At 34.5% G+C, this 18,288-nt stretch overlaps 1 protein-coding gene across 1 annotated transcript in view; it reads right to left on the reverse strand.

Moving 5' to 3' along the window:
* Window positions 1-18,288, reverse strand: part of KIAA0825 (KIAA0825 ortholog) — a 210,175-nt gene that overhangs the window by 117,739 nt on the left and 74,148 nt on the right. Inside the window, exons 13-16 of the mRNA XM_059834124.1 lie at window positions 10,492-10,680; window positions 8,757-8,990; window positions 6,629-7,037; window positions 2,533-2,689 (exon numbers count right to left, since the gene is read on the reverse strand). Coding sequence (XP_059690107.1) covers window positions 2,533-2,689; window positions 6,629-7,037; window positions 8,757-8,990; window positions 10,492-10,680 — 989 coding nt within the window. The remainder of the gene's footprint in view (window positions 1-2,532; window positions 2,690-6,628; window positions 7,038-8,756; window positions 8,991-10,491; window positions 10,681-18,288) is intronic.

Below are 18,288 nucleotides of genomic sequence, written 5' to 3' on the forward strand. Positions count from 1 at the left end.
GATTTGAACATTCCGAGTGGTATACAGCTCACCTCCCAGTACAGGCGTTTTTCTGTCTTTGGAATACTGTGGGTTTGCGTTTTGATGAGACTTATTCAACAGTGGTAAATGAACTCTTTAGTACAGTATGTACTGTAGACCCTGAAAGGGTCATATTTCAAAAATGTGAAAATAAAGAGAAATGAAATCATGTTTGTAAACATGTGAGCTATATCCTCACTATCAATGACTTGGCATGAAACCAAGTAGAAAGAATATTTTTGAGCCTGACAGCTCAGGACAGTTGGCTTCTCTTTGGTAGCCATTAGTAAAAAATGCTTTTAAAAATGTGTAGTAGTTTTGATAAATACATGAAGGACTGTAGGCTGTTTTGAATTCTACAGTATCTATTCTAGGTCTTTATAACATCATAGCTCTATTTCCAAATAAAACTTCCAAGAATCTATATCCCTTTTCCCCTGCTTTTCTAAGGAAAAATTATTGAGAACAACGATTTTCTGTCTCATCATTTTGTTCTCTATTCACACACAATTATTAAGCAGTGTAGCATAAAGAGCTCCAAACTAATTTTAAGAACACAATCCCTTGATAGCCCAAGGAGTCTCCAAACAAAAGGATGGACCTTTGAACAGACAATCAAGTCTATTTCTTGAGAGGCAGCACATTAAACATAATCTAAGTTATAAAAAAAAAAATATTGAAAAGTGCATTATCATAATACCATGCTAATGTTTTGTAATGGTTTCAAAGGCAATTTGAAGTAACATGGTTAAGTCCTTCTATGATCTGGTCAGGACTTCTTTCTTCTTTTTTTTTTTTTAAAAAAACAAGACAGTTTTTTCCACTGAGAAATGTTCTATATTTAACATAGCTCTTACTAGCTGCAGAAATTCAAGGAGAGACACCTGGGATGTGGAAAGTCAGGCTGAAGTCCCTCTTCCACCTAATTCTCTCAGCCTCTTACCTCCTATTGGAGCTGCTCCACTTTGTATAAATAACCAAATACTCGCAGGAGTTGGATCTTGGATCAGGGTCTCCACAACCTGACATGGGCATTCTACCCCTTCAGCTAGTTCTATTTTGGACCCCAGAAATTACAGAACAGATTTTTACAGCAATTTCTACAAGGCGAAACAACTCCAACAGGGGAAAAGGACAAAGTTCCATGCTGGTAGCGAACAGTCTAGCGGTTTGGGGAGTTGGCTCAGATGTGGGAGATGCAGATTCAATTCCCTGGTCTAAACCAGGCAGACTAAAGGTTTGAGCCTGCATATCCTGTCCCCTAGGTGACTGCACTAACTACTGGATTATATGCTATTTTCAGAGGTCTTACTCATCATCTTTTCCTCACTTGGTTATACTTAAGAGTAATCCTGAATGTGCTCCAGGTGAAAAGGTTTTGTTTGAACTGTGTTACAGTAATAATTTTCACTTCACTTCCTGAACCATTTAATTGTTTGAGATGAAACTTGAAAAGATTCTGTATTGTATTAATATTAGGTTGCCATCTCTACATACATGCTTACATTGCTTCTAAAGCTTCCAAATGCAGATGCATAAAGGTTGCTTCTAAGCCTATACTTAGGAACTAAACAGTTGATCTGATTTTCAGAAGCACAGTGCCTGTACTGAGCTGCTCTCTGTTGCCTTCATACAGACATAGCTGCCTAATCGGGGTTTTTTTGCTATCAATTTTTTTTAAAAAGAAAAATCTTGGCCTATGCCTGTATTTGCATTATTTTGCATTTTATTATAAACACTTCTGTACACTTGCAGTGATCTTAACAGCACCTGCTTATGCATTCAAGGAATAGTAATTTAGTAATTAAAGCTAATAAACAGAACTTTCTTAATTAAGCTGTGTAGATCTGTGTTATCATACAATTTAAGCAAACCTGTGTTTATTTCAGTGTATAAAATCAGCATGCTTTTGGTAACTTGGGGCAATTTAGTACAGCCTTAGAAATAATGAGATAAGTCTTTTACATTGCCCAAATTCCTTGTGCAGCAAACAAATCTGAATTTGTTTACTGTAATTTCAAAAGCACTTTAACTGAACAGAGTTATCTAGATTAAGTAAGGTTTTCATGTGGATGCATTTACTTCCTCAGCACAGCCGTAGGTTGGTTTGTTTGTTTTTTAAATCAGGAGAATTGATTTACCACATTTAATTTTACTTCATGAAACAGTCAATTTTTCAATAGCCTTGCTGATTTTTTTCTAATTTTTTTTTTTTACCGTGTTCAAACTCCTAAAATGTATCTATGGTCTACAATATGAATCTGAAGGAAGTTTATGAGCCATACTACTGTTTAAGTACATAAATAAAATCTACATTGTTTCCCATAAAGTAATCTTTTCTGTACAAATGCAGAAAAGCCTAAACTGAATGGATTCTATTACAATACGATATAGGATTTCATATTGACTTTAAGAAGCATTATCACCTCCTTGACTAACCCTTAGCTGCCAGCAGACGCTGCCTCAGGCCAGTACACACCTAATTGCTCGGTAAAAAGGCCGTTTCCCTACCTCATTGAGCCGGATGATGTGATAAATTTGCCTCAGGTACTCGCTGCCACCTGGTTTGTGGCAGATATCCAGGACCATCATGTTTATTTTCTGCTCAGTGAATCCAAGTGCAATATCTCCTTCCTCTAACGTTGCACCTTCTACTGTGACTGAGGCACTACAATACAGAAAAGATACAAATATTCTCCAGTTAAATTTCTGAAACTCGAAATATTAATACAAAATCGTCTAAAACTACATGTTTAAAAAGCTTATAAAGATTTGGCTTGCACAAAACAAATGTTGCTGTATATACAACTCTGAAGCCTTTATACAAATACATAATAAATGCTAAATAAATTTTTTTAGTTCTACAAATGTTAATGATTTTAACCTGAAAGATGAAAACATAAAACAATCTTTACTCTAAGGACATAAAGGAGCAAATATTTTTTTATTTTCTTTTCCACTGGAGAAGTATCTTTACTACAAAAATGGCATTTGCATTCGAACTTCCGTATATTTTTCTTTGTCTGTCGCTGCACATATTAAAGCCTAATTAACATGTTAGAAAGGTAGCCATTACTCTAAGTATAGGTTAGAAGTTTTAAATTGAAGTCTTTTTTCTCCCACTGGTATGGTGGTAACCATTTCAAAGCTACCTATTTGCCACTTGTTGCACTTTTTGCCCTGAACTGTTCCTTGTTTTTCTTCTTAAAAGTATTTGTGTGAAACTGCTACAAAAAAAAATCTGAAGGAGAAAAGCCCAAATGACTTGAAAAACATGCATTCAAAACTCTGACCATTGTTAGACCGCTCTCACTGCATGCAAACCTAAGTTACCAGCTCTGTACTTGCTTAGTATTGCACATTGATGAAGTATTAAGAAAAAAACTACTACAATTAATTTATTTCCTCAAATATTATAGCTGCAACACAGATATGCATTTGCACCTTGACACAGATGTGTCAAGAACTTGAAAGATTGACATGAATATATTATCCCTTCTACAGTCATTATTAGATTAATCTAAAACCCACCAAAAAAGCATTCTGAATTAAAAAAAAGCAAGCATTTTAATTTTTTTAGAAGTAAACCCAAAACCCTCAAAAATACTTTGGTACAGGCAGCTCTAAGTTGCAGTTTACTGTTGAAAGTGTGCCATGATTACAAAGTTAGTTCTGCTGAAAGTTGCTGTTTGACCTGCAGGCTCACTTAAATGCTACACAGCTGCTGGACATTAAAGCTGATATTGCTTCCACATGCAGCTTCAGAACGTCCTACAGAGCAAATAGTTTCAAAATATAAACTATAATTTTGTTCTTTGCTGAGTGGAAGTAAGTGATACTCTGTTATTATGGTGTATTTTACAGAAAAGCTTCAAAGAAATTGATCTTCAAAAATAAAGCGCACTTAAAGCTGATCTTTCGATGCCACATATAGATACAACCTGAATTTCTTGTCAAACTTCTTAGCAACTGACATTGAAAAAGTTGAGGACCTCTGACAAAGGAGTGTATCAGTGTCAGCGCCCAAATTGTATCCTTTCCTGTCCGTCACTGTGCAGGTGAAGCAGATGATTGGATTCAGTCAGTGCTATGATTAATGAGTTCCTCTCTGGATTTGGGACTGCCTATCAATCATGTCATTAGGAAGAATGTGCCCTGAAAGACGCAGCCCTCAGCCAAGGAATAACTGCATTCATCTTAATCTGTATATGCACCCAGCCAGCCAAGTCAGGGTCACCATGATGAAAAACAATAATCTTCAACTCGACAAATTACTTTGCAAAGACAGACATTTCTTTTCTTCTCAGGACGCGTGTTCTTCAGAATCTAACGTGACTGTTTACAGCTCTGGTGCTACCATAAAGTGAAGGTTATTTTAATGAATAGTAATGCTTTTAGGCAGTACACAAGACAGGCAATGCATACAACTGCCACTTTCTGAACCTTTCACTGAAGATTTTTTTTTTTTATTTTCCTAAAAACTAAGTTAAATTTGTATGACACAATGGAAGTACCTATACGATATTTAGACATTTTATGCAGCTAGCAGTCCTGATAACAATAACATAACACAAAATCAAGCAAGACTTTTGCTTATAAAAATCCAACGCACTTCAAAGATGTTTCCACAACCATGTAGGTGAATCCCAAATAAATTTTTGAAATTTATGGTTTTTATTTTCTTCCACACACTGTGTCTATTAAAACTCTATAAACATTTATAAATATGAACATATACATAAATGCATGTGCATACAGTTACCCACAAAATCATTTAATTATGAAAATGTTATACAGAACACAATTTTACACCAACTTAGATTTTCAAATATAATCATTCCTATTTCAAACATATCACGTAAACGTCACAAGTCTCCTCTTGAAAGATCTGCTTTTAGTTTAGTGATTATGTGACTGCTACTTAGCTTAATTGATATTTGAATTTCAACTTTAATATATTAGTTTTATAATTTGCATTTATAATAATATTTTATCTCTAAATTGCATATCTCAGCTATTTATTAACCAGATTATTTTTTCCCCAGAAATTGACTCCTGGTATTTGAATATAAAATGGAAAAATTACATTTATGCTAGACTTCTATTGCAGAAATCCCACTGAAGTTGGGGGACTTAGTTTCATAACTGCATCATATAACTACTCACCTGGAGAGCAGGTAATGCATTCTTCAGTTTCTTAAGCTTAAAATTAGGAGCCCTAGTCACAAACTAGTTCTCAATTTGGTTGACACTGTACACATACAGAAAACATTTTCCCGCATTCATTTCCCACAGTCTGATACCTGATGGATAATACAGCATTTTTGCAGGATGTTAGAAAATAGAGTAGTATATTAATTTAAAATTCTCAGCTTCAGAAGAAGTGCAAATACTAAAGCTTCAGTTTTTAGAGGTTATCCACAATAATGTCTTACCCTGCATTTGTATTTTTTAAGCATTACCTATTCTCTCAGTGACATTAGAAATTGTATTATGGAACCATTCTGTTAAGTATCAATTTACACATTATCATTATGGGTTTTTATTCTGTGGCTCTTTCAGCCACTGGCATCTGGCTTCAATCTTTTAATCACTGGATTAGAGCTTGTAAATTAGTATTAAATGGAAGTGTAAAGATTACAAAGGTCAATGTCAATGAGCATTTGTGTGACACTATTACTGCTCACTGCTACTCATGTTAACTGACTACTTGTAGGAACAGGATACTGTCCCTTACTATCCCTTAAAGCACTGCATGAAAGTCTGTTCACTGGTATCAGTGATTCCAACCTACGATCACTAAATCCTTTGTTTATGCGGACAATTACTGTCAGGATAGCAATGACCGCAACCTTCAAGAATCTTAATTAAAGAAAAAGCAATCCTACTTTCAGTGGTCAATAATTTAATTCAGTAAGTCATGTAACTCCAAGAAATCTAATATTGGAAAGCTGATGAATAGTATTTTTACAGAACGGTACACAACTTCAACGGTAAAACAGACTGGACTAGGAACACACTGACATGTACACAACTCCTTGAAAAATCATTATAAGGATTTAAAACACTCGGACCTTAATGTCAAATCTGCAGGGAAGGTTGATATTTCCTCAGAAAGGCACAGCGGGGTGCTCTCCTTGTCCTGTTTTGATAGAACTTGCCCTCGGGGTTTGTTATATTTTAAAGTATGTTTACTTCTTAATCAGAGATGAACACTGAAAGGTTTTCATAGTCCCTCTTAATTTAATCACCGTAGCAAAATTAATTCATAAATATATTATGGTGCCTTCTAGTCAGTGTACCTGTTCACATTCTGAAAGATACACCAACTAAATTGTCCACATTTTTGGATCATCACGAAAATATGAAATCTCCAAGTACTATGAAGACACTGTTCCAATGAAACAACCGTGGTTTACTGTTTCAACAATGCAATTAAGTTGCAAAAACATTCTATGAAGCCGTCAATATTAGGAACTAATCCACTACATATAAGATCACTGTTCATCTTTTTTTTTTTTTTTAATTGAACAATAGCCATAAACATGCCAATAATCCAGTAAAATAAAGAACAAACAAAAGCATTTGAAAAATACTACGTTCTTACCAGCTTGTGCTCAATTTTCTTGCCTTCAGCAACTGGCTTTGAATCCAGTTTGGTCTTTGCTGTTCAATGCTTTGTATAACCTTCTGGGTCACTTGCTTAGGACCACTTTTCTGTTTTCCCATAATACTTTCTAAGCACACACGAACTAAACTGAGTTTTTCTTTGCTCCATCTGTCAAGTGTTGCACCTGTTAAAAGTTCTGCAGTATTTCCATCCTCAAATATCCGACATATAATTACAATCAAGTTCCAGACAAGCAGACCAGCTTTCTTCAATTCAGCAAAGTTTCTTGACATTTTTCTCTCAGCCAGAAAAAAGAAGTACTTAATTGGGGGAGGCAAACATGCAATCACTGTAGGTAACTTGCTGATTACAATAGATACTGCCTGAGCTGCAAGCCTTGTGAAGCCTTAAAAAAGGAAAGAAAAGAAGATATGATTAACATTAACATTCTAGTTCTATCACAGCATGCTTCTGAATGTTGTATGATAATTTCTAACTTTCTTTTGTACTGAAAATGGGTAAAAAGCTTAAGTACTCAACACTGTAGCTTGCCTTCTATTGTGCTTCCTCCACATAAATCCCACAAAATCTAAACAATAACATGAATTAAAACCAGAGAAAGTAGAAAATGTAGAATTCAGACTGTGACTCTCTTAACAATTAGTCCTGCTGTGCACAGTTATTACAGAATAAATGAAAAAGACAATACCCAGGTATTCTGAACAGTAAAAAAGTTGTGCTCAAAATTGTAGTGTAATATTTTTTCAACTTCATGAGTGGAGCATTTCACTAAGTGTCTCAGGATATTACATATATTCATAATCCTTTGTTTTCTATCAATCCATTTCTATGTTCAAACCTACAAAATTTATCAACTTTTGTATAAGCATGCCTACTATATAGCACTGCATTTTAAACATTCCAGATATTAAAAGGACCTATAGAAGTAACCACAGAAAATATGCTGCTCAAAACCCTAGAAATATCTAAAATGAAAAAATATACCAAAAGGTGATCTACCATACGAAGTCAAGATTTAAAGAAACACCAAAACAAAACCGAAACAAAGAAAAACCCTGACTCATTGCACCTGTATTCTGAACTTGTTTTTTTTTTTAAAAAAAAAAAAAAGCCAGAGCTGTTCTAGGTGTCACATAGCCAATTTAATATGTCAGTAAGTCTGAGCCTTACCTCGTAGCTTGAATATCAGTTCAGGCTTAGCAACAGCCTAAAATAACCATATAGGTTCTAGATTAAAGTGAGATTGCAATTAGAGTGCAGTGAGCACACTGCTGCATAAATGTGCCTCAAGATGCTGAAGAGAAGATAAATGGAAAGAAAGAAGGGATTTATGTCCTGGTTTGCCCACAATCTACACATTCAAAATTTCATGCCAGAATATACTACAGTGATACTACGGCATTGAAAGTAATCAGATAATATTTTGGTGGCAACAAATTAATGGTGAAATGTTTCCAAAAGTTAGCCTTTTGAAATGATGGAGGCTTTAGGCACTATAGGCTATGAAAGTATATACCAGAAATCATCTTTACATCCAATCACCTTCAAAACAACCCCTATTACATAAATGATTTCTCTTCAGTAACCGTTTCAACAATCAAGCAGTAGCAAATTCCATACCAGTTTCAGTGCTATTCAAACATAAATTGCCGTTGTAAAGTTGGGATGAATAAGTTGTTATTATTTCAGACAACAATGTGTGTTTAAATTTAAACAGTCTTGGCTGAAAATATAATAAATAAGAGAAGAACTGGTTACAGCAATTAAGATGAGAGCCTAGACATTATACTTTACTCTGCCTTGAATCCCACCTTACTATGGCCAGATGCTAAAAACATTTTCAGTACTATTATTATCAGTACTACAATACTGATTATTTTAAAAAGCTTGTTTGTTTATGCATGGGTGTAAGCCTCAAAAAAGAGGTATTGAATTTTAACACTAAGTACTTAAAAAAAAACAACACAGGATGCTTGGAAATTTTTTGTTTTGTTCAAACTGCAATACTCATGAATTCTAACTCTTCAATTTTTATATGCACTTACATAAAGGGGTAACAAAATTTTATGACAAATTTATAAAACAGTGTAAACATTTCACCCACATTTTCCAGATTCTTTTCTCTTCATTTCCCGAGGAGTGTAATTCCATTCCTTTGGAATTGTTTTCAGCAAACTTTCGGGAACTATTTGCTTGTGCTGGTACGTTCCATAGTTTTCTGTTGCCTCCCATGAATGCATCAAAGAAATTATCTGCTTCACTATACCCTTGACTGAATTAATCAAAGTCAACTTCAAGCATCTGATAACCTCTGGCTCCGACTCACCACAACTGGAAACTTCAGAAGGAAGAATTATTAAATATTCAGTAAGTGCAGTCATTTGTGTAAATCCGTTTCAGAAAGAAATGTTTCAGAGTTCTTATGCAAAGTAAAAACATTATGATTCATAATAACTTAGACCTATTGGTCTGTTACTAATTAGAGTATAAAGGAAAACAATGTAGCATCTTATACCATCTTAATACAGTACTGTCAAAAAATACAGTTTAATTTATTTCATTCATCCTTATTTCTCCATCAATATATTTCTAAAAATTTAATTTAAGCTGACTGATGTCTTCCTTTTTATATGGAGTACATTTAATTACTTGTTAGACATCAATGAGGCAAACAGACATACCTATTTTTTTCTACTTCCTTGTCTTGATGGTATTAATGAAATTGCATTTATTAGATACCTAAACTGTTATACTAGCGAACACCAAATGAAAAAAAGATATTTTGGAAACAAAAATGCATACAAATAATAGTCATCAACAGAGACATAGCATGTTATCAGAGATTGCATGTTGAAAATAGACCATCCTAAATACAGTTATTGACATTACAACAAGTATCAATCTTCTCCACATTCTTAATACCACAGAGAATTGCAGTTTCTCCATTGCCATGGAGCAGCAGTTGTCGGGCAGAGTGCTGCAGGACGCATCAGAGATGTCTTTTGATATGCTATGTCCTTTGCTCATACTTTTGCTTGTCCGTACTTTTTGCTGACCTAAGTTTTATTCTTCTCTGCAGGGCCTTTCCAGAAGCTTCCATGCAGTATTTCTGTATTTGTCTTCTCTTACACCTTAGAGTTCTACTTTCTGCAATCCCATTTTTCTCTGAGGAAAACCTGAGCACTTTTACCACCATTGTTTTCTATTTTGTGATATTTGTGATTCTATTTCCCCTCTTACATTCTCCCATTTTCTTCCTTTCTTTTCTTTTGAGCTTTCCTGCATTTTAGCCATCATTTGCAAGATTGCCCTTCTAAACCTCACCTCTCTTTTCTCGTTGAATACTGCTTTTCCTTGGGGGCAGTGTCTTCTCCATGGAAAATTAGGACCCTGTCTGCCTGTTGACAGCAGAGTCTATAAGCCCATCAGACTATGTCTCCCTCAGTAGGAGTCCTTCCTTTTCTTTTTCCATTCTCCTTTAATAGTTTCTTATTTTTAAATCATTGCAAAGGTCTGCAGCTATTAAATGCACCGAGACAAAGAACCTGCACTGGTAGAGAGCTACAAAAACTATCTGCTGCCAGCCTGCTGGTAAAACAGACACTTAAGGAAATCAGAATCCTGGTTGACCACACCGCTCCATAATGTCTGTTTTCTTCAAAATTTTCATCACTCCTACAGTGACCTGATTGCTCAAAACACTTCAATTAAACTGTAATTTTGAAGTAAGCTACCATCATTTCATCTGATTCATTAAGGTAAAAATAATATGCACTACATGTCTGAAAACTGACAAGGTTTAACATCAGATTTTAAATACTTATTAATAAATTAAATACCTGTCATATTGTATAAGCAATTCCACAACTGCTCTTTTTCCATGTAGGTCTCAAAAGCAACGCCGAGAGATTTGGGTGATAAAGTGCAGTAAGACAATACTGTGAAGATTGTTTCAATCAGAGTAGGCTGTTTGTCAGTTACCTGTTCTAAGACAGAACATGGTTCATCATGATTCAATACTTCATTTCCTTCAAAATAAACAAAAACATAGATACAATAATTTCCAAGTAATTCACGTTCACAGTAACAGTATTAATCAAAACAAACTGCAAACTGTATCTTAATAATATTTCAAACAATAATAATACTTACAGATACTGAAAGCTGATCTTCCTTTGCATGATGACATTTGACTGCCTTCCTGAATTATATGTAGCCATTAAAAAAAGTCTCAAGCATGTTTCCAAACTACAGAATATGCCTATTTAATTCAAAATGCACTCAGTATATAATTGGAATTTGATTATTTACTGAATATTAATCAGAAGTACTACTTCTATAGAATCACAGTCAAAAAGTTATTACTGCTTAACTCCTCTTACCTATATATTAGTCATATGAAATAACAGAACTCTGTTTAGTTATATAAAATTAAATAAAGTATCAGCTGCATACACCCCAAAATGGGTTGGCTTTGTTTTTCAGTATAAGATGAAATTGAGAAGAAATCAGTTCCACAAAGCAGAATCTCAGCCCTGCTAAGATACAGATACCTATGTTTTTAAGGACAACGAGTGATTTTCTTAGAGTTGAGTGGCAACAGCTTGCATAATATGTATTTCTAGACGTTTTTCATAATCATCATAAAACATTCTCCCAGCTGAAAGACAATGATGTGGTTAAACCTCTTTGAACCAATGCAACTCAATGGCTTTGACTTGTGCTAATGTCAAAGACCTCACCTTCCCACATATTTGTGGAATATGCTTTTGATGTTAACAATCATAACAAATGACCAGAGCCAGGACCAATTAAACACTTAAATTTAAAATTTCTAATTTGTAAACCCGAAAGTTTCTGTAAAACTGATTTAGATAAAATTATACTTGAAAATGTCATTGTTTTATGCCAGTTTGGCTGCACTTATCTTTAGCAACCTGTGCAGGAGAAAGATCGGAGAGACTGAATTTCTAGGCTGCATTTTTCCAGTGGTTCAAACAGCCTTCAAAATCTACCACAGTGGAAAATTGCTGCTTTCCACCCAGCTCTGAATGACTTAAGAATGTTGTAAAATTAAAAAACCCCTCATTTTACTCTCCTCTGAATTCCTTCAATATCTCATTCACACATTATTGGAAAGCATTCAGTCTGGGTAGTGTGTAAGCTTAACAGAAACAGCTCACGGGATGTAGAAAGCTGAAAAACAAGACCAGTGATTTTACAACCAACAAGTTGTGGGGTTTTTTCTCAAGGCAGGAGACAGATCAGCAATAAGAATTTTTTCTAGTCAGCCTTTTTTCCTATGAGTTGAGTGAGCTGGCATATTTTGCTGAGACACCTTCCAATGCCAGATGCTTCTGAGCAAAGAATCAAATGGATTCCACTAACTCACTCAAACTGGCAATATGTTGTCTAATATGGATATGACAAAGAAAAAACCAAGAAAGCAGAAAAAGCAGTTCAAAAAGGAAAACCCAGAGCTATTCAAATTGTGACATGAAAATTTGAATTGAACTTTGATTATATTATTATAAGTATTATTTTTTTAAATTACTGTAACCAAATTCTAGGTAGGAGGGTTTGCTGAGATTTTAAATACTATGTAAACTGTCTTGGCAGAACATGATGGGAAATTGTGTTGTTTAAAGGGACTTATGACTCGAAATTAGCCTAAATTTGCTTTATGATCATGCCACATGGAAAGTTTGAGTCACAACTTACTAATAACTTTCCTAATCAACTTAGTCCTACCAATAAATTTAGATAAATGGAAAGAAGTATAAAAGAATTCTGTCAGGGGTTATACATGTATCTTCTTATAACTAGTGTATAATACAAGTCTTTTGCTTTTAAGCAAAGATCTTCAGGAGTCCACTGGGAAACCATTCTGAGGCTAAACATAACAAGATACGTAAGCTTTCATCAGCTTTTTCTTGTTTTACTCTGAAGTAAAGTTGCCCTTGTTGTAAGAATATCTGACCCTTCAAAGCTCTGGTTGAAATGAGTTTTCTGACTGATAAACTGGCATGGATCATAGAATCACAGAATCATGGAATAGTTTGGGTTGGAAGGTACCTTAAAGGATAATGTCAGCTGGTTGAAAGGTTTAGCTAGTTGATCAGTATAGCTGGTTAAATATTATGAATTAGGAGTCTACAGAAAGATATGTAGATTTCTCTTGCCTTAGAATTTTTCTTTAACGTTTATTAGCTCACCTGTCATAACATTAAATATTCATCTTAGTTTGAACTCCAATGCAGCCTTCCTGTTAATCATCACACAAGAACAGTATTTATAAGATAGGCATCATACTTATTGCCCACTGACGCTTCCCTCTATATATTTCTGTTTTTTCCACTCACTACATTTGTGTATCAAAAGCTAATCTGTGAAGGGAATCTAAAGCTCCTATAGGTAGCTCAAAGGAGATGCTTCTTTTTCATTTTAGCAGGACTTATATCCATACATATATATGGCTATATACTTATCTTAGGTACCTGTTAAAGAAAATCTTCTATTTGTTATTTCCATATAGCATAATGTACCATATGCACAGAGGATGCCAAAATACATAAAAATATTAATATTACTAATAAATATCTTTATAAGAAAATTATGTATCTAGTGAATAACAGCTATGCCCTAACCAGTCACAATGAATCATTCTTCCTATGACAAAATAATGCACTTAATCTCTACAGATAGTACTGTGTATTTTAAAAATATATCTTCAGAGAGGCAGACTTACAAGCGTAATTTGTACGTGTTTCTTTCTTACTGACAGAAATACCTCCCAGTAACTTGGTGACAGTATCAAACTCATCCAGCTCTTATCTGCTGCTGGTTTAGCCATGAAATGAATCTTACAGAATTTAGAAAATCTTCTGTTACTGACTCTAGACTTCTCCTTCCCCAGTGAATCCTTACAAGACAGACAAGCTATAAACAGTTATACTGTCTTTTTTTACCAAAAGAGGTAGTAAAAATTCAAATTTATACACGCTGTTTCACTTAGGAAGAGAAACTGAAGATGGAGCAAGTTATTTCTGATACAGTTCTTTTATTTGCAAAGAGCATAAAACTTCTGCTTTCTTTATAGTTTAAATCACATCAGCTGATGAGGATATAAAGAATGCAAAAAGGATATATTTTGTTTATAGAACCCAATCTTTCAGCAGGCACTCTGCACTACTTGCTGCTTTGCACTATATTCTCAGTGCTTCTTCTGTCACTAGCTTTTTTTTCTCTTCTTTTTCTGTATCTGTTCTGGCAGATCATTTTACTTGTCTCTCATAGAGTTGCTCCTCTCCAATGCAATCACTCTCCAGTCAGTCTGGACAGCTAGAATCTATTGTAATTTTGAACACGACTTCCTTTTGGCAGAAAGTCTATTATTTTCGTTTTTAATTACAAAAAGAAATTTTAGATCATATTACTTCTATCCTGAATGAAATGCAGATCTTAACTCTACCCATTTCAATTCAGTAAAACCCAAATAATATCCACTCTATTAGCTGTTACCTGTGAATCCAATGAATCCTAAATTTGTGACAACTAAAAAGCTCAACACAAGACAAAAAGACTTTAACAAACTTTATATCATCTGCACAAATTAACAACATATTAGCAAACTACTTCTGTGCCTATATATTTATACATCACCAATCCCACAGTATTTTACTCTCATTCAACTGCCTTTAGAATTTTATTTTCAACTATCTGAGAAGAAGCTTCCATTAATGAATCTCTGGGTTAATGGCTTCTGTGAAATCTATCTTACCCATGTCAAATAGAAAAAATAATTACTATCAGAATATCTCCAGCACTGATCTTATGGGATGGTATCCTGAAATTGTGGCATTCTGATAGCCAAAGTTTGATGAGCCAATATTGAATTTAGTCCTATAGCCACATTACGTCCTTTGTATTACTACAGGTATTGGGATCGATACTGAACAGGTTACTCTCTTAAAAACTGTTCAGTCTAGAGCTCTACTGTAGCAAGAAGTCCCTACCAGAAACGACTAGGTCTTTGAAAAGCTATCCATATGACCATATATCACAGTCACAGAGACCATCGCAGATGTATCACAGAGACTATCTTCACATTTTGTCAAGAGAAGGTTTGTGATTCTCAGCAGGGCTCTATTACAGTCCGAATGAAAACTCCTATTCAGTATTTCAGAAACTCCATAAAATCTGTTTACTGTTTTCTTTAGCTTATCACCAGAAAGTCATCAAAAGCCATAGGGCATCTGACTGAGGTCCCTTTTCTATTGATTTTCCAGCTAGAAGTACATCATGCCAGTAAACCCTTCCACCATTTTACCACATTGGTTATGTAGGTACAGTATCCAAAAAGTTTATTGGTCAGATGGATATTTTCAGAATATGCCACTTCCAAAATAATTTTTTAATCTTTTGTTCTTAGGCTACCAGGATACAGTTTGCTATCGTGAAGAAGCTAAGAACACTTTCAGGTGTTCTGGAGTCTGTACTCACAAGCCTCATCCTGGATGATCCACAGATACCTGGAGGACAGAGCTATCTCTGCACAAGCATATCCATTCCTCTAAGACACTTACTTGTGCTCTCCTAATGAGGACAGTGTTGCAGATTAACCCCCAAGTTTTGTCAAAAAACCTGCAAGACTATATTTCCCCAAAATTGTGTGTGATTGAACCATGGGACTAGCACAGTTGCTAGTTTTTCCAGTTGCCTAGTAGGCTGTGTCACAGGATAATTAAATCCAATGAGTTATTACAAGAAAGTACAAAAAATAATGACCTTCAAGTACTTGAAATAAAAGTTTAAATTTTTATACAGATTTAGCCAATGCCAGGATTTTAATGGAGATGGTAATTTATTTAAGGAAAGTACATTTTCTTTTGTAATAACTCACTACTGTCTCTGAAAGTTCACTCTGATTCCTAAGTGAGGTCAATTGGTAAAGTTACCACCTGTCACTATTCTTTTACGGTAACTTTCAAAAAAATCAGTCCTATTTACCTTTAAATGCCTAAAATTTAATTAATTTAATTAAAATTTAATTAGTGCTTAAAATGACCTTAAAATGCCACATTATACATTGTAGCAGTTAAAAAGCTGCTTCACAAGAGGCAAAGAATTGGAGTAGGGAAAAAAAACCTTCACAGAATCACAGAATCACTAAGGTTGGAAAAGACCTGTAAGATTATTCCATTCTACAAATATATTTTCAAGTCATATCTCTTGCCAGAAATCAGTTTATAAAAGCACAGCCTTAGAAAACTCTTCATATCTATTAGTGTCTAGGGAATTGGCTGATACTGCACCACACAGTTTTATTTTCTCAGTGGAATTCCTCCCTTCCCCACCCTGCTTATGCGTGCAAGGTAAATTATCTCTTTTTGAAGCAACTCATATTTCCTTGGGTCCAATTTCAGATTTGCAGCCTTAAACTTATCACAGAATATTTGCAAATGTTACTACCAGTTTTTATTTCAAAGTTTTAATGGGGACCAGGATATCATCTAGGTTTAACTACACCGGCTACACAATACCCTCTTCCATTAGTCTCTCAAATATGCATTGTGCAAGCCAAAAACATTAGGTGAAACTGCCAATGGCCTTGTACTGCTGTGAAAGCAGTTTTCTTCCAGTTTATCTTCACATGCCAGTATTCACTTTAAAGTTGTGTGTAGAAAATGAAATTAAATCTGTGTAACAACTGGAGTCTCATGTATTCATTGTAATGAATAAGATTTTTTTTTAAAAGGAATACATTGCTTTTTCTATTGTACATCATTAACCTGGAGCTACCATCTCTTTTTCTTAAACAAAAGTACGTATGAGGCCCAAGGACTGATTGAAGATGTCGGATGTGTCTTGTTGATGATTACTCAGTGACCTCTTATCTGCTGTTGGTAAATGGTGAGGTGTCTGTTGACTGACGAGGTTCCCTTTGGTATTAATCCTGTGTTGGGCCAGTGTAATTCAATAAAGCTGTTGCTTCTTGTTTTATTATGCAAAGAAGAATTCCTGCTTCCTGGAAATAGAGACTCTTGAATGAGAAGTCTCAGACTGTTCTGCTGGCATGCTGTGCATTTAAAGCAAGCCTAGCAGCAATTCTCAGAGTTCACTTTCACCCTTCCCGTTTTCACATCAGCACCTGCTGGATTCAGTATCTCATATTATGCAAGCACCAGTTTCTTTATTCCTCTATTATTTGTTGCTTGTCAAAATAATACATTTCTGTTTCATATCCATGGGTGATAAAGCAATTCTGGTAAAAAATTCCTCCAAGAAAATTGTGAAACAGTTTGTTTTGTCAGAAAATTAGCAAAGTACCAGCTACCTTCATTATTGCTCTCTGCAAAGGCACAGCGAAGGCCCTAGATCCCTCACTCATTCAAGAACATGTCTTAGGAGAAATTTTCTGAATGTTTGACATATAAAAAACAACTCTGGCGTTATATTATAGTGTAACTAACTGTAATTCAATACACCTAGGTTATTTAGACTTGTAGTTTAAGTTATAGAAGTCCAATATACAAATCCAATTTTTCAACTATTTTTTCAAAGGTGCATTCTACCCAGTAGCCATACTCACTGGAGACAAGTAAGTGGTTCAGTTTTGGGTATCCTGATTTATTGCGTTTAGTATTTTTGATGTGATAACTTCATATTTGGGGAGCATTTTACTTTTTATGTACATTTCATATACCATATTGCACAAAAAATGACAGAAGTTCAAATCTCGTCACCTCCCTGTCCGGACAGCTTATAGTTACATACATGCAGTTTCAATAGCTCCAACAAATATGATAACCTTCTTATTTTACTTAGCAAGACTAAATCATGCATGCATGCATTCCCCCAAAATACTCTTTCTACCGAGACAACTTTGCCAATCCCAACAGTACTCCCTACTATGACAGGGAATATACATTATTTCTGACCTTCACCATGGTGCAACCATATGAGAACAATGGGAGTGCAATTAAATTAAATGTGTTTATGTGATGCCTACTGCAAGTATCCCAAAGTATTGCTACAGTACAGAAAATACTATCATTACGTAAAAGCATCTACATATAAGCACCTCTTTATACAGAATTTTTGCCTTCTGGCCTCGTTTTTAAAGTGAAAAGGAAAGACTAAGTGTAAAAAAAGGTGAAATGTAAGAAGGCTTTTCCTATTAAAAAAATTCTTATCATCTAGTTAAATACCAGGGAGTTTTGTTATCACTAGGACAAATCACTCAAAAACTATGGTGTACTTAGATTTTTATCTGTTCTCATGCATAATATTACACATTGCAAAATTTTACTGTTGATGAGTACATAGTTCTGTAAGCCTTTTATCCTACTGAACAGAAGAATCCAAAACTGTCATTGCTAGTACTAAGGTATAGCTTATTTGTCAGCTTTCATTGTACTAATACATAATAGCTCACATAATAAAAAAAAATTAGCTTATATAGCATCAGAAAGCTGCTGTATAGGAGAAGGAACAAAGAATACAATCATTTTATCATTAGTTAATTAATTATATTGAAATGAATTTAGAAGATACGGATCATTGCAGGTTTCAACTTTATCTAAATTGAAAGTTTATTCATACCAATATTGTAATTACCTTAATAAAGTCTGTGT

The sequence above is a fragment of the Gavia stellata genome, chromosome Z (assembly GCF_030936135.1).
Source record: "Gavia stellata isolate bGavSte3 chromosome Z, bGavSte3.hap2, whole genome shotgun sequence".
Lineage (NCBI taxonomy): Eukaryota > Metazoa > Chordata > Aves > Gaviiformes > Gaviidae > Gavia > Gavia stellata.